The following is a 26,420-nucleotide window of genomic DNA, read 5'->3' as shown; positions in this document are numbered from 1 at the left end:
GTGATAATCACCCATTTTTTTCATGGTTTGTGTGTATAAAACCGTCTCCTGTACTTTCCACAGCATGCATCCGATGAAGTGAGCTGTAGCTCACGAAAGCTTACGCTCAAATAAATTGGTTAGTCTCTAAGGTGCCACAAGTACTCCTTTTCTTTTTGCTGATACATCTTGGAGACCAATGAATCACATTCTTTCTTTCATAGCATCTCTTTTAGCATTGAAATCACCTGTTGCTGCTTTCTGCTTGTTTCATGATTTTTACATTGTACTGAATCTTGTTACGAGGCCTTATGTGGCACAACGTGATGCAGAAAATTACAAGTACTTTACAAAAATCAGTTTGCCATTGTTGAATATAAAAAACACAAATACATGAACATAGGCGCTGGTGCTGGGGGTGCGGCCGCAACCCCTGGCTTCAAGTGGTTTTCATCAGATCCAGGGTTTACAGTTTGGTTCAATGGTTCGCAACACCCCCAACTATACAAATTGTTCCAGTGCCCCATACATAAATAGGATGAAGCCAGCTGATATTCTTTTACCATTTTGGTATTAACTATTCTGGAGGGTCTCCTTACCAGTCAGTCTCTATGATGGGCATTCCTGATTAATCAGTGAAATAGAAAAACAGTTGTAAAATGATGACTCTACCAGCTTTCTACAGTGAGAATTAGCACCTACTACAGGAAATGGAAGCGTGATGTATACGAGAAACAGAGTAATATAAAACCTTACCATGCCTCAGTTTCCCCTTCTGTAAAAGAGGCATAATATTTTCCTGTTTCGAAGGGGATTTGTAAGGATTAATTCATTAACATTTGTATAATGCTTTGAATGCTCTTCAAGACAAGGTATTCCAGAAGTACAAACTATTACACACCGTGAAGACTTCGAATTCCTTCTGATGATGGAAAAAACAGTAAAGAACAAATTTACAGGGACAGTCTATCTAGGTTTCTACATGGCACTCATCACTGTAGTATCCAAACACCTAACACACATTGATGAACTTTTCCTCACAATACCCCTGTGAGCTAGGGCCATTTTACAGATGGGGAACTGAAACAGAGACAGATTATGTGACTTATACAAGGTCACACAAGGGCGTGTGTGAGCTGACAACTGAACCCAAATCCTGAGTCCCAATCCACTACTTTAATCACAAGACTATCCTTCCTCTGCTTTAAGGCTAGGCTTTTAAGAGATCATTATTGTCAAGTGATGTTGATGTTATATTAAGAACAAAAATTAGCAAGTCTTTTATAGTAGCCAGCTGTCAAAAAGCACAAACATTGCAGCTACTAAATACCAGTGCCCATCAGATCATAACCCTGAAGGGATAGCAATGCTAACTGCTCTTAGATTTGTTCTTTTCCCCCGTGTTAAAGAATTTGCTTTATTTCTAATTGCTTTATAACTTTAGCTGAGATATTCAATTCCACCTGTTTCCTTTTCAAGGTACTATCAGTAAAATCCAAGCACAGCATTTTATCCTTCAGTTACTAAATTCAAATGGTTTTAAAACATCCTGCTTTCATCTTTACAACCCTCTTTCCTACTTTTAAACCATGCTACGGTTTTAGAAGAATGTACTTGACTTATAAAATGTGCATGTGATTCTTTTAACATTTTCATGCCTTGTATTGTGTTGTAAACATCTCTTCATGTTTTATCCGCTCCGCCATAAATCAGACTAACATCTCATAAGCCTCACATATGACAATTTTTCTACATAAAATAAACCTGAGAGACTCCAATACTAAAAATCTGGCTTTCAGCTTTCACAAGATCAGAGAAAAAGGCCTACAAAGCAAAAAGTGGGATATTCAGCTAAATTAAAAACAACAAAGAAAAAAGTGACAGTGTGATAAAGTTAGTAAAATATGGGAACAAATAAATGAACATTTCAGTCCTGACTAGGCTGACAATATGCCAACATTCTGCTAATTCCCAGGCGCTCCTCCCCGCCTTTTGTTTTGTTCTGTTTGTTTCTATAGACTGATGTTTTGAGAAAACACCTTCAGCGTTCACATCAGCATGTAGAATTCTGTGGACACTTAACTGGACATTATGTAGCCTCAGGGAAGTCACTGCCTCCCTCAGTATTTCAGTTCCCCCAACTGTAACAGGTAGGAGAACATCTACGCACAGCACAAACATGGGGTGAAGATTAATGTTTGATAAAGCATTCTGAATATGTAAAAGCATTATAGAAAGTGATATATTAGAAATCATTGTGTTTGTTTTATTTAAATTGAAAATGCAGTGTTTAAGAGACCGATTTCCAAATACCACTTATTTTGTGTATTGTAACTGCAAGCAATAAGACTGGCTCATGCTGAGTTTTTCAGGCTTCCATGGTTGGCTTACATATCACAAGCTCTGTCTTTAAACTAGAAATGAAATGTCACGCTCTGTTCCTGGGTAGTTAGGTTAAGATTTTTTTTCTATTATTATGATTAAAAACATTGCACAACATGGTGTTCTTTCATTCTGAAGTGATCCATGGAGAGCACCTGAAGACAAGAATTCTAAATTATTCCAGTACCGGAAAAGAGAGGGGGCACTCAGACAAACAGAGTGGAGGAAAGCAGTTTGAACAGGTGGGAGTGAAAAGCAGTGACATGTTGTAGTACACTACCAAAGGGGTGAAAGATATAGTGCAGTGTTGTATGATGTGGAAGAGAACGAGGACCACTGGGTTAGAATGCCACTAAGATGCTAGATTAGGTGAGACATACAACTCTGAAGGACTGTGATATTGAAAAGTGATGCAGAGACAGAACAACTGGTAAGGGACAAGAGAGACACTAAGTGTTCTGCACCTTTCTGCAGCAGTTTGCTATTTTATAGTCCATGGCACCATGCTCAGTTCTTCAGACCACTGCACATTCTACAGAACTATACAAATTTTCCCAGTATTTACCCGGACCAGCAACTCTCCTGATAACATTTTCCACAATTCTTTGATAGACTGTTTCTATAAAACGTGTGCCTAACAGAAAACATTCCAAAATATTTCTCTAGACATTTTATACAAACAAATCACACACTTTTTAGGATGACTTTCTAGATCACTCATTGCACATTTTCCCCAACGTTATCCCAACCTCAAAGATAATTTAGCAATATTTTCCAAAATATTTTGAACTCCATAACATTTTTAATACTATTTTTCCAAGACTGTGAAACATTTTATACTCTGCTTCTTCTATTGTACCTAAAAGGCACAATCAATTTAACAGAATTGTCATAGAAGACATTTGATTATTTTTACTTACATCAGAAAATTCAGTTACAGTTTACCCCTTGTGATGGAAAACTAATTTATAAGTACATACCTTTCTTCAGCTAGATCTATAAATAATGGAAATTGCAGTGTTGACACCTCATGCAGTATTTGGTGTTTTTCTTAAAGCCCCAGCTACTCGAGTCAAGTGATTACTTGAGAATATCAGTTTTCATTATTAAAAAAGGTTTCTAGCCCTCACATGGTTGCTGGGAAGTTTGAAAATGTGACCCCTAAAGGTTCAAATCAAGAAAGAAAATAAAAAACTCAAAATTTATTACTTTTAAAAAAAAAAGTCTCATGATTTTTAAAGCCAGCCTTATTTACTGCACACTATTGAAAACCTCCTATGAAGACAGAATTATAAATTTCCAAATGGGCTCAGAGCTTCTGCAAATCAGATAGCACAGTCTCAAGTCAGGTATCCAGAAATGAGGAACATGATTAGTGACCTCCTCTGAAAAGTTTGGTTTAAGTGGCTTGCCCAGCATCATAAAAGAAACCTGGCAGAGGCAGGGATAAAATCCAGCTCTCCAAGGCAGTATTCAACTGCCTTAACCACAGTACTATCCTTCCTCTTCCTCCCCTGCCTCATTCACTATACACCTTCCAACTTCTGCTACAAATAAGTCTGAGGTCGTACAGCCAACAGTCTCCACTATATAACCCTGATTCATCCCCAGAGCAGGTCCATTCTGTGCACCAGGAATGACAGAAAATAGACCCACCCCCCACCCCAAAAAAAGAGGCCAGAGGCACCACGAGAAGAAAAAGAGAGACTATAAAGAACTGTCCCACTGCTCAGTGCCAGGTAATGCGACTGATGCATGGACAGGGTATTAATGACACAGAAACGGCACCTGGGATGGGACAGATTCTACAGAACTTCCAGATCTTAACACTGACATCAGGATCAAACAATATTCAAAATGTTAATCAGAGCTCTAAAATGAAAATAAGCTAAGATCAGAAATTTAACTGCAGCAACATCACTACAAGTCTTTAGTCAGAACATTCCCACTAGTAGATTCTCTCCCCAGTGAAATCTGGAAAACAAAGCAGAGCCATACAGTATTTAAAATCAGTTATCACAATCTAGAAAAAAATGGGGGCACAAAACACAGTTTGCTTCCTTTACATACTTTTTCAAGTATGTTTGTATGTGTATTTTCCAAAAAGAGCAACCTGAAGACACAGAAATTTCATGATGTGGAACCATATTGACTCCCCCATAGTCATCATCAGGGTCAGAACCTTTAGATCCACCACACAGACTTGTGCCACTTGAACAGAATAACCGATAACAGTCATAGGTTGTCATCCTCTATGTGAATCAGCATTAAAGAGGGATAAGACACTCACTTTGCCAGTGGATTTCACAGCTATTCACAGATACCAGACGAATGCTGAGACTCAGGAAACCTAGGTTCTGTTCCAAGTTCTCAGGGGAATGTGCCCTAGTGATTACAAACCCCTCTGTCCTTGTCTGCACTCAAGCCTGACCCCCTTCTGCCCCTCCAGCCTGTCATTGACACAGTACCTCTCCTGTTCACCTGCCTCCCCACAGTTCTTTGTCTCTACTGAGCACGTGTGATCTTAGCTTTTCAGAGGCTCATAGCGTTGCCAGATGTGGACAGATTTTCATAGGGATGGCAAAAGGCACATCCCAGATAGGCATCACTCCCTCCCCCACCAAAGTTCAAGTCCCTGCTCCAAAGGATGGAGGCACCAGAGCTTCTCAATAAGTGCAACAATTCAACATGGACAAAACAACACATTTTCCCCAAACTTCATTATGAGAAACAGCTGGCTCATTTGAGCGGATACTAAAAAATTAGCCTGAGGCAGATGCCCAGCATGAAAAATGTCAGACCAAATGATTAAAGCCTGACAAAGTTACAAACAGTTTAAAAAGGATCTTATATTACAAAGTGTCAGGCAACCTTACCTATCAGCATCACTACCTGCACCACCAATAATACAGTGAGGAAGCTGGAATGTAATGGAGACCACAATTTTTAGATGGCCTCAGGTATCATCATATTTGGCCCACTGTAAATTCTGCCCCCGAGAAACACCCATCAGAACTTATGAACTTGCTGGCAGGCATCTAGAGGTGCCCTCTTTAGCCTCTCAATCACAGTAAAGTCTTATTACACATCTTGGTTCAGGCTTCCTTCTCAGAAGCCGCCGCGGTCCTTCCTCTGACAAACTTGGTCTCAATGCTATCGTCTCCAGTCTCAACTCTCTCAACAGTCCTCGCCCATCTGCTGCAATCTGAACCAACAATCCATGATGCTAGCAGCCGAACGGGCCTTTACAGAACATAGATGTTAAATCTCAGTCTCATGCATAGGTTTGACTTCCCGCCATCCCATACACAGAATACCATTAGATCGCCACATTACCAAATCTTCTCCACACAAACCTTCTGAGGTTCAACAAGGGGGGGGAAAAACTATAGTAAAAAAAATGATCCACTGTTGTACAATGTCCTGAATTACAGCTATTTCCCTGACTTTGTAATAAACTTTTATTCCTTTGCTTTCCTGAATAAAAGTAGCTGCCCTCAGAGCTTTGGACTCCAAAGTATACTATGGCATTCTTACCATCCTCAGCTATTCCAAGTGTTTGCAAATACCTTCTAAAAAGGCTAGTTTTGAGAAAAAACATTAATAAGGAATGTCTATAAACTGAAAGCTGTGAAATCAACCCCTGGTGCATACAGAACCATTTTCTAAAACATTTACCGGAATCTTAAAAAAGGCAGCTTAACAAACAGCCTTCAAACAAAATTTCAATTCTCTTTTTAGCCCTACAGCATTCAGTTCAAAATGGAAACTAAACCTGCTGTCAATCCATTTCAGCTGTTTCTGTTAGGGTACAAACTGAATTCTGAATATAGGCAAAGCTAAAAAGTATGGGATATAAAAGAAGAAGAAGAAAGGAAGGCTGGTGGGACATCTTCAAAACTGCATTGCATCAACACAGAGGAAGTTTCAGGCACTTAAGCTTGTTTAAGAGACAACTTTCCTATTCAGCTCTATACTTATTTTGTACAAGTTATGTACATTGTAAGAGAGAAAAGTACTTTGTATAAAAGTATGGTTTTAATAAGAGTTCTTATGTACTGTGTGAGAGCTTTCATCTGAAGATCTCAAAACAAACAGATTCCATAGGTTACCCAATCCTGAGTCCAGTGAAAAAAATAGCAAAACTCCCACTGACTTCAGTAGAAGCAGGATTGGGGCTTAAATGATTTGATACAGCTCACACAGTAAGACAGTGGCAGAATTAAGGATATAGTCCAGAAGTCCCAATTCCCCTACTCCAACCACTATGCAATTCCACCTCACATCATTCAGTGGTACACTTTTTATACTACCAAAACTAACAATATTGCCTTGAGGTTTGGAAATGTTGTCAGCTCATTTTTGAGTATGCCAACTACTTTTGGGATCTACATTTTTGATTATCGGTACATAAACATATACACAATTCTGTAGTGCAACTTCTAGGTGTTCATAACTCAAACCGAATACGCAGCTCCCCTCAGATCACCATATTCACCTAGAGTCCATGGAAATACTTCTGGAGCTAAGACAACATCACTTTACAGTACAAGCTAAAAGATGGTGGCCTCACCTGATTGATGGAGTTGGCTGCACAAGAAGCAAGTCCAGTTCCAATGGAGGTAAGCAGGAAACAAGTTAGATCAAAAGGGACCGGAGCCATAGCAAACCCAGCAGATGCGGTACTCACAACCAGAGCTGCAACACAAAAACACACAGTATGTTTTACTACCACGGCTCCAACAATAAGTCATTTCTCCTGTATGTACGTAACCATTACAGATCCATTTTACAGAACACTGTAAGAACTCCACAAGTCTACTTCTGACATTAATTATTTGCATCACAGTAGCGCTTACAGGCTCTAAGTAGGGTTGACTTATTGAAGTCAAAGCAATTCAAATCACCAAGTTTAATCATGCTTTAAATCAGTAAGCAGTAAGCCTTGATTTAAAATAATTCATTTTAACTGTGTTTTGCATTTGTATTTTTTTATTTGTATAAAGAAAGGTTGAGTCTCATTGGTTGGCAACCAATACGACATGTTGATTTGCAACTAAGTATAGCCTTTGCACTAAATGTGGTCATTCTTTTTGTTAACCAATAGGATACGCCATATCTATACATATTTAAGCATTAGATTGCTAAATTTACATTTATTCAGATTCTTAACTTTTATATTTTTTATGATGTTAGAAAATGATGAATGATGCAATAGATGCCCTGGCCCCCTATAAAATATTATTTAGTAGATTAATTTTTTATTTGTGAGTAGTGTCAAGCTCTGTTTGGATGGAAATTCAGATAAAATGCAGAAAAACAGTTGTATTAGTTATTGTTGTTAAATAAAATTACCTTACATGTTCTGGAGACACAAGGAAAAAAGTTTATCAAAACAAATTTTTCATTTAAAACCAACTGATTTATTAAAGGACGTGTTAGCTGCAGTCAGGGAACTGCCCTGATTATTTCTGGTCACTATGCTTTTCAGAATTTTAGAACTAGTAGATCTCAAACTCTCCACGTGTAGGTTTTATTCAGAGATTGGAAAAGGAAAACAAGCTTTTCTGCTTCTTCAGCTCACAACTTAACTTTGGATGAACAAGCCATTGAACTGAACTAACTGAACAAGCTGAAATGAAGATAATATTCTCTCTGCACCTACAGAAGAGGTTATTGCTGTCAAAAGCTGATTTAGCCCTTCAACAAACTCTGCTTCCAGATGCTTAGCCAGAGACTTACATCAGTTCAGTGGTTTGACTTTCCTTGAAACTTGGCAGCAAATATGTACTAAATATTTTTTGTATTTAATTTAAATGATTTTAACAGATTATAATACGTTAGGCCTCAGCATAGGTGGTCAATTTCAAATTCAATCTTATATAGGTCCAGTTTTAAAAAATTAATTTAATTTGTTTTTCAATATACTTTATTACTATATTTAAATACAAAATTTTTTTACATCATTTTTATTCACCCTGGCTCTAACCAAGAACATGGCCTCACTGTCCTACAAATAGATGCTGAGAAAATTCATGCTTCACAATCGAAATAGGCAAGAAAAAGGAAGGTGGAAAGAAAAACAGTCACAGAGAATTTAATTGATTAATCCAAGTTCATACAGCAGGTTAGTGGCAGCACTGGGAATAGAGCTCATATCTCCTTACTCTCCGTCAAGTGCCTTAGTCACTAGACAAATCACCTCCCAAAGTATATGTATGGGCCGTAGGTTCCAGTAGCTCTCATGCCACTGAGTGAAGATTGTCACAACATGCAGAAAACATGGCTGGTAACTTCATAAGCAATGAAAAGTAGAGCTCTGATATGATGCTATCACAAAAAATACTTCAAGGCAGAAGCCCTGAACCTCTCAAGGAAGCATAAGAAAATCCAGTGTGCCAAGACTGGTGAAGCTAGTCACTAAACTCTGTGTGCATCTTTGCTGTATATTTGACACATCTTGTTAATTTATCTGATCTGCCCAGTTTGGGGCAGGGGAAGGTGCAGTAGTCAGCAGTTAAATCCAAAGGTTTAGAATGTGAGTGGATTTATGTGGCAAATAGATTCCAGATCAGGAATTTGAATTCCAGAAATGGAAACGTGTCAGAATATTGCACTCACTGCTCTACAGCTAAGAAACCCATATCTAAGTATTAAAATCATCCAAAGAATGCATGACACAAACCTAGCTTTCTTTAAGAGAAAAGTAGTACTAAAAAGAAGACTCTCTCTTCTTGCAACAAATCAGCCAACACAATTATTGAACAGCTTGTTTATGGCCTTGAACCTTGTTATCTGAACTTAATAAATTTATAAGAGGGGAAGAAAAAATTATCATAAATTGTAGATCTTGTAAGAACTGTTATCTCAGCAGTTTTCTGACTACACAAATAATATGCTCTGTAGCAAAGTCAAACCTAAACTAAACTAAAAACCTACATTGACCTCAAATATCTGGATTATCTACGAAGTAATGTTGCTCGCTATGAAGGGGAAATTCAAGGCCAGGGAAGAGACTTGCTGGCAAAAGACACACTTGCAAAGGGCTCAGGAGTCACAGTAGAGAGCCAAAATAACATGAACTCCCCCTGCCAGGCTGCTGCTAAAAGAGCTAAAGTGATCGTTAGATGCAAAAACAAGGGAATGTCCAGTGGCAGCAGTGAGATATTACTTCAGAATAAAACAATTGTGAGACCACTGCTAGAATATTGTATCCAGATTAGGTATCCACATTTTTAAAAGAACATTGAAAAGTTAGAGGGTAAGGCTTTATGAAAGATTTAAGGTCTAGAGAACCTGCCATACAGTGAGCGACTTAAGAATTACAACATATCTAGTTTAGCAAAGAGAAGGTTAAGGATAGGTCTATACTGCAATGCAAGCCTGGGCTCAGACTCAGGCTCGACCCCAAACCCCCAATTTATCTACACGCAAATCTGTCTTATTCAGGCCCGTAAGGACCTGGGCCTTAGGGCCTGAGAGGGGGGTGGATTCGAACCCAAGTCCGAAAAACAGCCTCACTTTGCAACATGGACACAGCTCAGGCCAGGGTCCCCAGAGTCATGTTCAAAGAGCCTGCCAATGCTATCCCACAACCCCATCGGACAGTGTTCCTTGGCTTTTCTGCCCCAAGTCAATCAGCTCCCAGGAAATGGAAGCAACCCCCACCCCCACGGTTCAAGTACAGCTGCACAGTGTTTAACCCTTCCATTTTATTCTGACCACTGAACTGCAAACAGATTGAACCATCTGCTGTGTTAGCTATGGCCAATGACAAGAAGAAGCTCTTTGCCAAGCATGCTGCTACCTGGTCATGGGAGCACACTCAGATTCTGGTAAATCTCTGGAGCAAGGCAAACAAGATGTTCGACATCACTAAGAGCACCAAAAATGACAACATGTACTAAGAAACAGTAGACAGGCTGGCAGCACTGGGGATTAAACAGACCAGTGACCAGTGCAGAGAGCAGATTACGCATCTCAGGGGTGACTACCGGAAAGCCAGGGATGAGACCTGCAAGCCTGGGAACTCCCCATCATCCCACCTCCTCTATGAGAGACTTCAAACAGGTGCTTGAAACTGCACCAAACACTGAGCCAACAGTTAACTTAGCCAGATCAGACTAGCGAAGCAATTCTGGTGCTCATGCATGTCCCCAAGGAGGCTTTGCTGCCAGAAAAGCTGAAACATGTCCTGGGTCCATTCTTGAGGAACTGTTTGATGACATCCCCTCTCAGAAGAGCAGCCTGCCGTGGAATTGGCAATGGAAACAGAAGAGGCAGTAGTAGTCCTGGAACCTGGTAAGTTTTAGCTCCATGTCTCTTATTGATACACAATTTCTGGTTTATGACCTAGTGCAACTTTTATTACAAGTCACAGATAGCATGTATCCGATAATAGGGGCATGCACACCAGCACATTGCCTGAAAGGATTGAGAAACCATAAACCAGTAAGCTATGGCACCCCCCACACCACAATGCTAAAATGGCATTCAATTTTTAAACATATGGCATTTGTAAATTTCACCTTACTATTGTGAGTGTGGGCTTCACATTCTGCTTAACTCTCAGTTCTGTCCACAGAGCATCTGGGAACTTAAGCCTGGCTCTGAGAATATTTGGAAGCTGAGTTTTACAAAGTATCATTTTCTGGCCTTGAGATTTCAAAGGCACTTTCTTCTGATGATAAACTGAAACTTTTTCAAAATACTGAGACAATAATGTTCAGTTTGACATCTGTTTTCAGGCCCTTACACCTCTGTAGTCCAGCCACAGTAAAGCAGAAGCCTGGGATTTCAAACTGAGCAGTGAAAAAGGAAGCATGTCCATGACAGGGCCAACAAGCAGTTACAAAAGCAAAGGGAAAAGGATGCACAACAAGTGGAAAGGCACAGCCAGACTGGAGTACACAAGGAGAAAACTGCAGCTAAGTCTCTGGAGCTGGAACTTCACTTGAGGGAGGAAGAAAGACAGAGCACAGCAGAAAGACCTCTTTGAGAAGCTGCTTGAGCTAATTCCCACAACTTTCAGGCTCCTGCTCCACCCACACCACACCCTAAGTCCCCACCATGGTACCTCATCCTACTGACCCGGAATGCACTGGACAATACCATGATTGGGTGGTTCACGTAACCAGGCCTGAACTGTAGTGGGACAGGGCAAATATACCCCCTGCAATCAGCACAGGAGTGGAGAAGTGCATCCTAAACGTAGTACAAAGGGAAAGGAGAACAGGAGACCATGGGACACACTGTAGTAGGAGAGTTATTTGTTTGCAGTGGTTTCACTGTTTTGAGGCGTTCAATGTTTGTGTTATACACTTTATTTTATTACCGGTTTTGATGTTTTATTGGTAGCTAGCCTCTCTGTCAATTTTTTTTTTTTTTTTTTTTTTGTAATACAGCCATGTTAACAAATAAAGGCTTTTATTTCATTAAGTTTATTACCAATCACGGCTTATAATGTGTATATTTCAAAGAATAAAGACACTGCCAAGGGAGATTGTGGAAGCTCCTTCACTGGAGGTTTTCAAAAGGAGGATGGATTGATTCAGAAACCTCTGCTACCAAAGCCTCCACAGTTGATTTGCCAACACCAAAGTGGTTAGCAACGGACCTGACATAGTCAGGAGTGGCCAGCTTCAAGATGGTAATAGCAACCCACTTGCGGACTGGCGTGGCCAACCTCATACATGTGTTAGGACACTGGAAGATTGGGGAAAAGGTGCTCACTGAGTGTCAGAAACATTGCTTTCTTCATGGGAAAGTTCTGGAGCCACTGTTGGCCATCCCAAGTCCGCATGACAATATGGGCCCTCCCTGTCTGTTGTTCATGGCCTTGCTCTAGAAACACCAGTCTACATACGGGGCATCAGCTGCTATACAGAGAGTCACGAGCAGTATCAGCCAGGTTGAATCTTCCAAGACTGTGGTGTCCTCCTTCTCCAACAAGTGTCTTTAGTAGGTCAGAAAATGCCACCAAAATGTCCACCAGCATCTCATGGATGCTCATGATCTTTCTTGACATGAGAGTGAAAGTGGAAGCTGGACAAGTTCTTCCAATGGTTACTCTTCCATATTGCTGGGTCCAGTTGCCAGGAGCATGCAGACCCAAAAGGCAGGATGTATTGGCAGGCTGAGACTAAAGTGCTGCAGGATGGACAGTCCAGTTTTCCCCACAGTGCACCATGAACAAAGGACTAAAGCAGCTATAGATGGGGAAGGTGTTAAGAAGCATGAGATAGGCTGGTTTGACTCAGGTCAGCATAGTGTAGTGTGGACATATGAGCACAGGTGTGAGATCTGGGTCCAGAACTTCTAAACTTAGGTTCAATATTCATCATGGATGCTCAAGTGCAAGCTTAGAAACACCAACCCTTAGGCTTACATTGGAGTGTAGACAAACCCTAAGAGGCAACTTGATCATGGCCTGTAAGTATCTACACAGAGAGAAGATAGGACACTTCAGGGCTGTGGTTTCCAAACTTCTGAGTACTATGGCTCTCTTACAAGTATTTTAAAAGTTGATAGCTCCCCATGACCAAATACATTCCTCCCCCCATAAATTTTTTTTTTTAAACACCAACTCAGGACACTGGATTAAGAGTTCAGGACACGAGAGTCTGGACTATTTTGTGACTTCATTCAACTACATACAGTTTAATTATACATTCTGACATAATCCAGGTTTTTAAAACTATAATTTAAAAATAGGGTTTTTCCAAACATGGCAAAAATCCATAAGATTTTAGTGTCATGAGTGGGCCTGTTAAAAGTTCTTCAAACTATTGTGCCTGCTTTGACAAAACTCATGTTGGGTATGTCTGGGTTCATCAAGCTGCAGTGCAAAATACTGCCTCCTTTTAACTTGGATGTTTTCTGCAAGGTCATAATTGAGTTGACAGATGATATTAATTAACAAAGGAATGGTTTTCAATGCCATGACTGCTTGTTCCCCTATTGTAATTCTACACATCTATTTCTGCTAGAAGTAGAAGACTCTCAACCTGTGCTTGTTTGCATTTTGCAGTTCGCATGGCTATTGCATTAGGTGCTTCTTGAGGTACAGTTGCTTCTTCAGGCTTTTTTTTTTTGGGGGGGGGGGGGCTACTGCTGCTTTAATTCTTCTGGTCTCTGAAGGAATAAAAACACGACTCTCGTTTATGAATTCCAGGTGTTTGGGTTCTAAATGTCTCTGTAGTTACCCTAGCCTCATATTTTCATTTACCAACACTTGAACACAAATACACATTGTGGCTGTGGACTTTCTGCAGCAATCCTAAAACATGAAAATTCAAAACAGCCAAATGTTTGCTACATGTAGGCTGAGCACTCAGCAAAATCGTTCCATTATCAAAATAAGATGGACTTCTCTCCCTCGGCCGCTTCCCCTATCTGCTGGTGCTGCTGGCACTGGGAGCTTCTCTTTGGCCTTCAGGGGACTTTCAGCCTAGAGAGTGCCTGATGAATGCTTCCCCCAGTAGGAAGTCTGTGGGCTGAAAGTCCCCTGCTGGAAGAGAGGGCAGAGAGCAGCCCCAACAGCATAAGATGCAGACCCACAGATAAGATGCAGATGATTTTTAAGCCTAGTTTAAAACGTCTCTGAAACAGACATATCCATTACAATTTTCCCAAACACTGGTGGCTCGCCTAGGAACGCTCTGTGGCTCCCCAAGCTGAATTTGGCCCAGAAACGTTAAGCAGTTTACGTAAAGTTACACAGCAAAGAAGAGGCAGAGCCAGGAGCAGAACCCAGGAGCCCTGCCTTCCAGGTCTCAACTATGGTCTACCAGAGCCTCTGAACTTGAGGCTCATATGGTGAACAGAATGAATGCCTACAGACAGAGCTGCAAAAAGGAGCAACAATGCTGGCCATTACGCTAGAAGTCACTACAGTCTTTGAGAAGAGAAGCCCATAGCCACTAGCAGGAAAAGATAAGCTATCAAAAACAAACATAGGAGTCAGCAGACCCTTGGGATTCATTTTAGAGAAAAGAAACTAATTCAATTTTACTATTACGTGCATGTACAAATTCACCAACTGTCAATGCTGCCATGGGGTTGGGATCATAAATAGGTTTCATGATGGGGAAGGGATGTGACCATGAGATAGTCATAGTTGTGGACCACTTCTTAAGAGAGAGACTACATGAGAACTCCTGCACTAAACACTTACAATCTGATATAGGATAGTTAAAAGAGTACACATTTGGCACTACTGACCCAGAGATTATGGCCAAAATTTTCAAAGCTGGTTGCTAGCAGGAGCTACAGACACTCAGCCCCTCTGAAAATAAGGTCACTTATTTAGGAGCCTAAAGTAAGGCACCTGGGTTTGAAAATTCTGCCCTGTCTCTCTGTATACAGTACCAGGAAATATGAATCTCAATGAAATTCATTGTTTTTCAATTGTTTTTTATTAACTTAATCAGTCAGAAAGGGATGGTGAAACAGTGGCGTTTGCATTTCTAAGAGTGATTACATTCTTTTTTTGGTATTATAAATCACACTTTCACTTCCAGACAAGAATTTAATTAAAACTTATCACAGAGAACACTTTACATTCATTTATTATAGCACAACACCAACTCATTTACAGAAGGAGAAAGGTGGAGCAGATTGGCAAACAGTCTATGTAACATTGCCATTACACTGACCTCAAAGAAATTCTAATACAGTACAGCCAGAGTGCTAATTAAAGTCTCCATTGATTTCTCCAGATTAATTTCAGTCAGTCATTTCACTGTGACTTATCAGGATCTCATTAAAAAAGGCTATAGTACATTCCCTCATTTATCCAGCTGAAATGGATATTTTTAGATGTTTGTCCAGTGTTCTGAACTCACAAAGAAAAGTTCTTGCTGTCTGCCCCATGAACAGAGTTTCAAATGCAGCATGTTACAGCAAATAGGACTATCTTCCCATCAGAGTGGGAAGTTTATTTTCCTTTTGTTATGAAGGCAAAAGTGAATTTTATAATCTCCTCCTCATTTTCCTCCTAGAAAAGATGTACATTTCATTGAGATCACTGCAGGCAAGGGCATGAGGTCATTGACTCTATATGTTTGTTTTTTGACCCCTGTTAGCTTAGTGCTTTAGGGGCAAAATTAACTACACTTCACTACATAATGGGTGAAACTGATCCTTTCAAGGTTTATTGGTTAGACTTGGCAAGAGTCTTTCAAGAGTAATTCTCAACTGAAACTTACAATAGGATATCAAAGTAGACATGTTTTTATGTCTTACAAATATACCTAGCTTTACTAGAAATCAGAAGAGCGCATTTGTTTACAGACAATTTCAGATTAAATAAGAAACAAACTATGCACTCATAGGAAATGAAAGATAAGAAGGAGACCTATTATGGTGTTTCAGACATAAGAATATACTCAAGGGAACTCTAATCCTATATTATTTTTACATTGTCCTTCAATTTCATTTTAATGTGATCTCTCTCTATAAACCTTGATATCTGTATTTATAGTGCTACATTCTTAGTGCCACTTTATGCTCACCTTCCACCAAAAAAATAGTGGAAACAATATTATATATGTATATATATAAAATAAAAATAAAAGGTCCAAAACAATTCAGCAATCAATTTTCTATTTTTGTTTTGGTCACCAAATAATATGGAATTTTGTAAACATATAGACTTGCTGATTTAGCACCAGATACTACTGGGGGGAAGGGGAGAGGAGGAGAAGAAAGGGTAAAAAGAATGGATTTCTACTTTAATTTGGGGAACAATCTGCTTGTCTTACTACAAATATTAATATAGCCCTAAGGAAAACTAGTTTTCTTTACAGCTTATCTATCAGAAGAAATTCCCCCCCTAAATTCTCACACTTCATTCATTGGAATGCTAAACGTAATAGTAACATTAATGCTGCAGGACTGACCAATGTGTTTTCTTTGTAATCCTAGATTTATTTGGAGTAGGCATAAGTAGGTTTTATTGCAAATTACAACTTGCACATTAAAAGAAAAAACATGCCTTGGAGCTTGGCTATTTTGGAACAGTAATTTGAACCAAATGTTATCATTTAATGCAGAAATTAAAATACAATATTACAAACTAGAGCAGATTAGGTTAATACTACCTTTTATAACTGAACATTTGTAAAACACCTGCAGAGGGTGGGGGGGGGGGGAGGAGATAAACTAAAGTAGCAGTTTATTTGTTTCTCTTCCTTGTAGCAGAAAAATAATTTGCTACAAGATACGGTTATTATGCTGTGTGTCTTTGATAAGACAATGGTGAGTGTTAAGAATCACAGAGATGAGAACTATTTTCTGGCAGACGTTACACAAAATATATGTAGGATCAACAAAATCTAAACATTGCCAACTGATTTATCTTTGATAAAGCTCCTAAATTCTTGCCTTAATGCAGTTAAGACCAAATTCTGCTCTCAGATACAACTGGAACTTCATAAAAACAAACTCCATTGAAGCAAATGGACTTTTCCACTAGTGTACTTGTGAGCAAAATTTTAGCCTACTTACAGAGCCAGGGACAGAACCAAGGTCTCCCAATTCCCAGTCCAATGCCCAACATGCAAAGGACCAACCCAGTGCAACAAAGTTCTGAAGTGCCAAATAAGTTTTACAAAATTCTATTTCAGACATTCGTTTAAGAAAGAGGCAGGGTGAGCAAGATGGACATCAGAGTAGGTGCATTTTGCAGACTAGACTAGACTAAGTCTTTGAGACATGACAGATAACTTTCTACAGTGCCTAGAATGCATTTTGAAAGCTACCTCAATAATCAGCTCAGTGTGTGACTCTGCCCAGGAGAGTACTTCTCAGACATACGCACTGATATGTTTGTAAAGAGACCGATAAAAATTTTAGCTGCAGATCAGACCTATACTAGGTTTAAAGCATATGAGGAAGGCAACTTAGTTTGAAGTATGTGGGTATTGATGTGCCTCTCTTTAAGACTCTAAAGGAGACTGTATTATTTGTATTGTGGTAGCTCCATGAGAGACCTGTCAAGAATCAAGGCCTCATTCTGCTAGGCATAGTACAGATCTGCAGTCAAGAACACAGTCTAAGCCCCAAGGATCTTACCATCTAGATTGGAGAATTACTGGTGAATTTCACATATCCATTTTGCAGGTATTTGTTAAATTTCATTATAAACATTTGGCCTGTCTTCCCCACCAAAAGAACAATGTGTTTAGGCATCCTTTTGCCAGTACACCAGCCACTTTCACATTTAGAACTTGTTCCCGTGTAACACAATAGTGAGCTAATAGTGTATCTCACACTGTACCTTTAATTGGGGTGGGGGGGAAGGGGAGGGAACACCACTAAAAATGAAAATTAAAAATTGAATGTTTGTTCATGTTCTTGCCTAATATGTTTGTAACTACTATGCATGTTAATTTCCTTCTGTAATCACGGAGTTACTATTCATTAAATATAACCTTGAGGTAAAATTTAAAAAGATGAGATTCAGCTTAAAAAGTAGTGCTGCGCTTGTGTTACACATTATATGGGTTTTCTCTTATAACCCCGCCTTCATGTCTTTTTCTCCTTTCAGTTACTTATTGGGGGACAAAACTAAAAACAATGCCATCTGTAACTTTCTTTTGTAGCTCAGAAAAAGCAGGAGATGGATGCATTAGCTTTGCAGAGTGCCAGGATGGTAAAATGCAGCTGTTCAGACATCAGCCAACAGAGAATGATCAACAAAAAGAAGGAGGAAATCTAAACCAAAAAAGTGGATTACACTACAAATAATTAAAAGCTCCGTCCCCGATCATATATATGTATATATATATATATATAAAAAACATGAATCTTTTACCATTGTCAAGGCATAGTTCCTAATGACAGTGGCATCAAGGCTAAAGTTCACATGAAACAGGAGGGTAGAGTAATAGCTAAACTCATTTCCTTTCAAAGGTGATTTGCAGTTCTTAATACAAACACTCTTTACTTCAGCAGTAGGGAAAATCAGGCATGGGGAAGGTCCCTTTTAGTATAATGCAAAATTTGTTTTTTGTTATTTTATACTCCAAAAAGTAGAAATAGAAACTTTGCAAAAAAAGTATGCAAGATATTAAACTAATCAGAACTTCATAGATTAGTTCCACAGAGGCACTATGTCATCTGTAACATGAAAACAGACCTGGAATAATTTACATTCTCAAGAATCAAAGAACAGCCTGATCAACAGCCTTGACCCAGCTCTCTTCAGTTTAGAAAATACATGAAAGCACCAGTCACAATAGGTCTCTGCATAGATCAAAATACCCTACTTCAGCCCTTTATTTATTTATTTTTATATGATGTCATTTAGTCTTACCATTTTAATATCCTGATATTTGTTTCTGGATCTATTTCAGAGTTTTAACTGCCTTCAATTTCAATTACTAGTGTAGGGCCCCAAGCTTCTCAAGAGAAGCCACTTAAAATAATCTCACTGAAGAGATAGCAGGAAACTTAGCTATCCTTACAGAGTTTAAAGATCCATGCACGGAAGGCATTATAGAAGCTCAAACTATTACTACTACTGAGCAGCAAGAAAATAAAGCAACCACTGTAGTGAAAGGGGCAGCATAACTGAGGGCTAGAAATAGACTGTGTAGTCATTTAATATTTGTAAAGAACTCTTAGATCCTTGGATAGATGCTGCTACATAGAATTACAAAGCTATATTGCTGACAAGTCTGAAGTCATTAACAACTGGCAACAAAGATGTCTATCAGTCTCCAAGAGCCGTTTTTTCCATCCTCATGTTTTATTGATCCCAATCATACACTAGTGTAGGAGTACCCTCCAAATGTGTCCAAGGTGGAAAAGAGAATTCTTATGCACTACTGATCAGATGAGTATTGTCAAGTCTCATTCTGGATATCTCCAAAGCAGTGAAGAGCAATGTTGGGATATACATTCAAAATCAGCTTCCACAGATGTAAAATCCATGTGTCTAACAGATGTTGAAAGCAAAAAAATGAACTTTAAAGAGAAGAACCCCTACATATCCCCTGTACATTGTAGCTACTCAGTAGGGGTTTTTTTGTGGAAAATTAAGGGGTAAGACATGAAATAGTGTAGGACAAAAGTAAAAAAGTAAAATGATCTTAGGAATTTTATTTGATGAACTAGAACAACAGTTATGGGACGGTTGTGCAGTTCTAACACCAGAGAGATACTGTGATTCTGTGGAGAGGGCACCAGACTGGAAGTTAGGAGATCTGATTTGTATTCTTGGTTCTGCCACAGACTGGATGTGAGGCATTAGCCAAATCGCTTCACTCTGAACATTTGTTTCCTCCTGTATAAAACAGGGGATAAAGCACTTTGATCTACGTTTGAAAAAAGTGTTTTATAAATGCTATACATTACTATTAGAATAATAAAGTATTGCTACTCAAAAATGTGTGTCCAAGATAACAAAAATGATACATAACGATAACAGATATTTAACAAGCTGTTTCCTTTGCTGGTTTGGAGAACGAAGAGTAGAGTTTCACTGACTTTTGAAATAACATTTTATTTTAGGAAACTAAGTTGATGTCACTTAAACTTTTGCCAGATAAGTTATGGAATGTATCCACATTACTACCTCAATGCATTTAACATGAGATTGACAAGAACCACTGCTAAACTTAAAGACAAGGAGACCAGATAGCATAACATTGATAAGAAGTGAAGAGATAGGGCTTTCTTTTAAATATTTAATACAACCATTGTAAAATTCCACCATAGCCTAACAAGTGTTTCCCCTAAAATACAGAATGGTTCATATCAGTATGAGATAAAAAACTGAAATAGCTCATACAGAAAATATTGGTTACAAAAAGATACCATCACTATAATTTATTTTGCCTTCTTCTGGTGATAGATTTAAGTTTAACTTAAACTTGCTGTCCATAGACCACAAGTAAGTGCTCAATGGACTACTAGCAGTTTGTAGACCACAGTTCGAGAATTTCTGTTCCAACTGTATCTCAAACTGTGGTCTGAGAACTGCTAGTAGTCCACAGAACACTTGCTTGTGGTCTATGGACAGCTAGTTCATCACATGGTGCTGGCTCCTTATTTCAAGCAGCAAAATTTGATTAAAAAGGAACTAAAAATGACATAGGTACATTGCAGTGATCTGTGGGATAACGATTGGGAAGGAAGGTGTCCATGAGACCAACCTCTGTTTAAAATGTGGACCACACTATTAACAAGATTGAGAACCCTGAATCAGAGAACCTGCATGAAACTGAAAAGTTACCAACAGTACCTGTAAGTTTGATTTTGGACAAACGTGCCAAAATTCCTGGTAAATCATCCAGTTGTAGCTTCATTTCTTTCCATTGTTTTTCTTCTTTGGATTCTGCTCCTACGGCTGTTGCCAAGTCTTCTACAACTGCAGCTGAATTCACTTCTTTGAACTCATTTCTGTTCGAAGTCTCAGACAAAGGTGAGTGGAGAGGTGAAACTGGTCTGATCTCACGTATAACTGTTTTTTCTTGACCCAAATGTTTTTTCTGAAGGAAAGGAGGTGCAACTGGATCTGACTTCGGTTTTGCTTGCTGACTGAGGTCTTTGTTGTACTGTGTTACATACTGAATAGAAAAATATAGACTAATCTGAGATATTTTTAACAGGAGAGTTAAAAAGCTTTTCCTATCAATAGCTTGCTAATGACAATAGAAATAAATAGTACTGTTACATTTTACTGCTATATTTCTTTTATGATTAAAGAAGAGAATTTCATGGTGCTGATATTGCTCAGTTAGCCTGCAGTTCAAGTGCTCACTTCATTCACAGAAGGGTGTCTGCAATTGCACAATATACAACAAAAGCAGCTTCCAATTCATTGCTGCACAAACAACATTAGTTTAAATTCAGGGAATTATGTCAGGCCTAAATAAATTTTCCCTTGCAGTTTCAACTGGAAATATTATTCTTTACTACTTCTTGTTCTAATCTGTTGGGTACTGTTTGTCCTACAGACATTTGCTCCACTTTAAAGCATGTTGTGGACATGTATAGTATGGACATGTGTATATATAATCTGATGTGCAATTAATCTCCAATTATTAGAAGTGGTAGGTGTCCTATGGTCTTTGTAAGATACAGTCAACTGGTTCAATAGTCAGAGAAAGATCTCTAAAAGATAATCCCTTACCTACTAGAAATTATCTCCCTCAATTTAGTTTTCCATCATCAATTCCTAATTTCAGTTTAGTTTACTTAACCTGCCAATTTTAGAGAATATTTGAAAGGAAAAGTATAGAAAGACAAAGACTAGAAGGGTGTTATTGCACATGATGCTTCATTTTTCCAACTGACAACAAAGAGGCTGAGCTGCAATTAAGTTTTATATTGTGTTTTTTGCTCTATTTACAGCTCCTCTAGAAAGTGTCAGGTAAACAAAAAAACCACTTAGTTTTTCCAACCCCCCCAACTTTCTTGTCTAAAATGTTCTATTTCATATATACCAAGCCAAATATACAAACAAGGTATAGGTTTCAACAGTCTGTGGTGCAATACTTGTACAACTGAGTAATAGAGATTACTAAAGGGGCTTTCTGGGGTTGGTAGGGAGCTTTTCACCTCTGAATGACTAAACCTGAACGCAGGCCAAGTCACTAGCAATAAAAAGTCTGACAGTTTGGTGACCCACATGTGAAATGAGTTATGATCTCACTCTGGTTCCTATTAGATGTCCAAAAATACCACCAACATTGGAAGTATCTGGTCCTTTCATGGCAATCACAGCAGACACACCACATAATAGACATAAACTATCATCCAAGCACTAGAGATGGTCCTTGCAAGTCAGGGTTGCAGCACATGAAAAGGGACAGCGAGGAGAATTTTGCACCACTACTATCCATTACGCATCTGTTCTGTGAAGAGGAGAGGGATTTCCTTGAGCTGTCAGTGACAGTTATAGCTTTGTGATATGAACAGCTAATGCACTGCCTATTTACATACTACAGAAAAAAATAACCTATTACTTTAATCTATTCAGGACTTCTCTCAATGAACCAGGACATAAATTAAAAATTCTGCTTTCCCTTTTGCACGTTCACTCTATTCCAAATATAAACATTTAAGAAGCAAGCCTGACTTTATACTTTGCCCTCAAAAACTTTGGCAGAATTAAATCAATACGTTTAAGTTTCAGAATAAATCTTTTAAAAAGAAACACACTACTCCAGAAAATGAGTGCCATATACCACTTGTAATTGGTAAACATTTTAATTTCCTATGTAGCATAAGGCAAAACAGAAAAATAGTCAACATGGAATAAGACACTCTCTTGACTTACCATTCGTTTGAGAAAGTTAAGGTGTTGAAATGTAATCCATCTTTTATTGGCTACTCCACAACAGTGCATAAACTTGCATGGCCATACTGCTGGTTTCGGAAGGTGCCAGACAAATAATCCTACACAGAAAACAGAGAATGTTTGGATCTCGTTTCTTCACAGTAAGGATTAGAAACAAATCCATTTGCAATGCTTACTGTCCTCAGCACCACACAGCATTCTTTAGGAGGGCTACGCACAGGTCCTACTGAGCTCGTAGAGATGGTGAGGGAGCCTACACTAAGCTTGCAGTCTAGATAGAGGAGCTGAGTATTTTACTTTCCAGCCCCTCACAGAGTTAGTCTTATAACTTTTTCCCCTATTCCCACCTCCATATGCTATAAATGTATTTACCGAGACAAACATAAGCAACAAGCTGGAACATTTGCTTAGAGCAAGTACTTCACATAAAAATAGCACTAGAGTTAAACAGTCACATTAACAGGAATTTTATGCCAGCCCTAGTGCATATCTTTACAACTGATCTTAAAAACCTGAGCTAGTCAAGTGTGTCATCTAAAACCACCATAAAAGGGAGAATTCTGTTTTAACAATGTTTATGAATCTGGTGTGTGTGTTTTACATATCCAAAACTACACACAACAAGTCTATGGACCAATTACTAGAATTGTAGGTTCTGGGGAATATACCACCTCATGATTTCGTTAACAGGAATTCATCATATTGTTGTGCAAGTTACTGAGAAAAGAACTACATAATCATTTTTATTACTTCCCATTGACTTTCTATACATAATGAGGATGCTTTCTTAAAGGAACACTCAAGTAAGTAGTTTCTAGGTTTTCATGGCAAAAAAAAAAAAAAAAGTTATACAAGTGTTATTCAAAAATGTCAGAAAAAGCTTGTTTGTTCTTCTGGCCAGGGAGAAAGACTGATAGTTGGAGGATTTAAATACTTATTTGCAATTTTTAAGCCAAATACCACAACAGCATGTCACTGCATGAGAGCAAGAAAGAGAAAGGGATGGAGATAGGTGTACTTTATTTGAATTTTCATCAAGAATGTTCTGTTGCACCACTACTTTAACCACTGCACATGGCAATTCAGTTGACAAAGCCTTGTTTGTTTTAACTAAATTCACAGACTTTTCCAGACTATGCCTCATTAGTGAATATCTTTGCCATATCAATAACAATTTCTGAGTGAAGGAATCAACATTCCCACTCAAGGCCATAATCCATAATAAGAGTACAACTACTTGCTAAATAATGTTTCTGTATAATGTGTTGCTAAAACTGTCCATTGTACCCCCACTAATATTGGCAAGGATTTTTTTTTCTTTTGCCTCAGACTATGTCTACACTACCACGGTAAGTCTACCTAAGCTACGCTACTCCAGCTATGTGAATAATGTAGCTGGAGTCGACATAGCTTATGTCAACTTACCGTGGGGTCCACGCTACACTGGGTCGATGGGAGACACTCTCCTGTCGACTTACCTTACTCTTCTCGTTTGGGGTAGAGTAGCAGTGTCGACTGGAGAGCGATCTGCAGTCGATTTGGCAGGCTTTCACTAGACCCGCTAAATCAACCCCGGTGCATCAATCCCCAGAACGCCGAGAGGCGGGGGAGGTAGGCGGGGAGAGAAGAGAGAGAAGAGTGCAGACATAGCCTCAGAATCTTTTTAATAAAACCATATGTATATCACTAAATAGGCTATAGTTATTTTAGGAGATTGAGGTGGTAGAGTTAATCTATAGCAGCAGTTCTCAAACTGGGTCAGGACCCCAAAGTGGGTTGGGACCCCATTTTAATGGGGTCACCAGGGCTGTCTTAGACTTGCTGGGGCCCAAGGCCAGAGCAGAAGCTCAAGCCCCACCGCCCAGGGCCAAAACTGAAGCCTGAGGGCTTCAGCCCTGGGCAGCAAGGCTCAGGTTAAAGGCTCCCTGCCTGGGACTGAAGCCCTTGGCCTTCAGCTTTGGCCTCCTCGCCCAGGATGGTGGGGCTCAGGCTTTAGCTTTGGATCCCCACCTGGGGCAGTTGAGCTTGGGCAGGCTCAGACTTTTGTCCCCTCTCCTGGGGTCATGTAGTAACTTTTGTTGTCAGAAGGGCGTTGCAGTGCAATAAAGTTTGAGAACCCCTGATCTATAGCGCAATCTATTGGTAAACACTGTTCTCAGAGAAAGAAGTCTCTGTTTATGTATTCGCTATTATTTGTACTGCAGTAATACTCAAAATCCTCAGTCAGGACTGACATCCCAGTGTACTTGTCCTATATAAACAGAATCCCGGTCCCAAAATATTTATAATCCAAAACCCTGATCCTGCAAACACTTACTTAACTGAATAACTTTACACAGGTGAGCAGTCTCAATGGGACTCACCTATATAAAATTAAACACATATGTATTTGCAGGATCAAGATGTAAAAGACAACATGATAAACAGAAGGGGAAAAGGATAAAACATACAAGTAGATACTGTGTAATAAGCATATGATGTTATTCAGGGTTTCATTATTGTTTTGGTTTTTTAAAAACAAACAAATCAGCTTTGCCCAGCTGTCCTCAATCAGCCCAATACTTCCTGTAGATGTAAAAGCAGATCTCGAAGAAGGATTTAGGAAAAGAGAACACAGTGTCTAGTCAGGTCAATATGAAAGTGACAGGATTCTTGACAATCCTGCTGTTGCTTACAGATTTGCTATAGCAGCAGTGAAACTTACTAATGTCAGGCTGCTGCTAAAGGCAGCAATGGGATCAGAGGAGGAGTTGTCTGTCTGCAGACTCAGCCAAAGGAATCCATCTCCGATCACATCTAGAAGATTTTCTCTGCCACTCTGAGAATTGTATTTACTTAGTGAAAGATCAGACTCTACAGGAATTCATGGCCCAGACCCCCCTGTTCAACGGGGACAGACGTTCATTAAGGGTGGGAAGTTCCGAGTCCTGCTGTAGGAGAACTAGAGAAAGTCCTTGCACCCAGTACAGACAGCACCAATATGACACACACACACCCGGCCCCAGGCCCCACCCCTCCCAGAAGCTGCTCTAATCCACTGCCCTCAAGCAACTTCCCTGGCCGGGGCATCCTCCCGTCCCAGGGCTCCCAAGCGCAGCCCCAGGGACATGCACCGCAGAGGGAAAAGGGAGACGCTTGAGGGGTGAAGGGTCCCTCAGACCCCGGTAATGGGGGAGCTGTCTCCTCAGACGGGGGCAGCCGTCGCCCCCCTGACAAAAGGTCGGGCAGCTGCGAGCCCCCCGTGGGCGCAGGGCTCCGGCGACCCTTCCACACCCCCCGCAAGCCGCTCCCGGCTCGCTCCCTGGCCCGCCCGCAGCCCCCGCCCTGGGTGAAGGGTGCGGAACGGCGCAGGGCAGCGGTGCTGCCCCCGGTCGGTACCTGTGAAAGCCCGGGGTGGGCCGCAGCGCCAAGCCGCGCTCATAGCCCGCCACGGCTCCTCCCGCTTCCTTCTCCCTTCACCGCCTGGGCGCCGCCATCTTGACCGGTTCGACCGCCAAACTGCTTCCGGGTCAGCCCTTCCGGGGCGGGGGATATGGGTCACTAGGTGAGGGGACGGCTGCAGGCCGGTGTGGAGTGGCTAGGCCGCAGGTAGCCCAACCCGTGTAGGATGGCGGGGCGCGGCGCGGCGCCCTGGTAAGGACAGGGATGGGCACTTGGTACCCAAGGCCGGGAAATGGGGATGCTGGCCGAGTGGGCACTGGCATCCTGTCCGTCAGGGGAGGGGCACTCTGGCGTGGGCGATTACGTC

At 40.1% G+C, this 26,420-nt stretch overlaps 1 protein-coding gene across 5 annotated transcripts in view; it reads right to left on the bottom strand.

Annotated features, from left to right (window-relative positions):
* The window catches only part of COX10 (cytochrome c oxidase assembly factor heme A:farnesyltransferase COX10), a 157,271-nt gene extending 131,093 nt beyond the window's left edge, over positions 1–26,178 (bottom strand). Inside the window, exons 1-6 of one of the 5 annotated variants that reach the window (XM_074970901.1) lie at positions 26,051–26,178; positions 25,377–25,599; positions 24,151–24,233; positions 22,652–22,770; positions 20,612–20,936; positions 6,935–7,059 (exon numbers count right to left, since the gene is read on the bottom strand). In XM_074970901.1, the coding sequence (XP_074827002.1) occupies positions 6,935–7,059; positions 20,612–20,936; positions 22,652–22,720 (519 nt within the window). In that variant the 5' untranslated portion in view covers positions 22,721–22,770; positions 24,151–24,233; positions 25,377–25,599; positions 26,051–26,178. Of the gene's footprint in view, positions 1–6,934; positions 7,060–20,611; positions 20,937–22,651; positions 22,771–24,150; positions 24,234–25,376; positions 25,603–26,050 lie in introns of all 5 variants that reach the window. The other 4 variants (XM_074970900.1, XM_074970899.1, XM_074970902.1 and 1 more) reach the window with 4 other exon arrangements.
* Between the last annotated feature and the right edge of the window lie 242 nt (positions 26,179–26,420).

This window comes from Natator depressus, chromosome 14 (assembly GCF_965152275.1).
Source record: "Natator depressus isolate rNatDep1 chromosome 14, rNatDep2.hap1, whole genome shotgun sequence".
NCBI lineage: Eukaryota > Metazoa > Chordata > Testudines > Cheloniidae > Natator > Natator depressus.
This window is presented reverse-complemented; position numbering and strand designations above follow the sequence as displayed.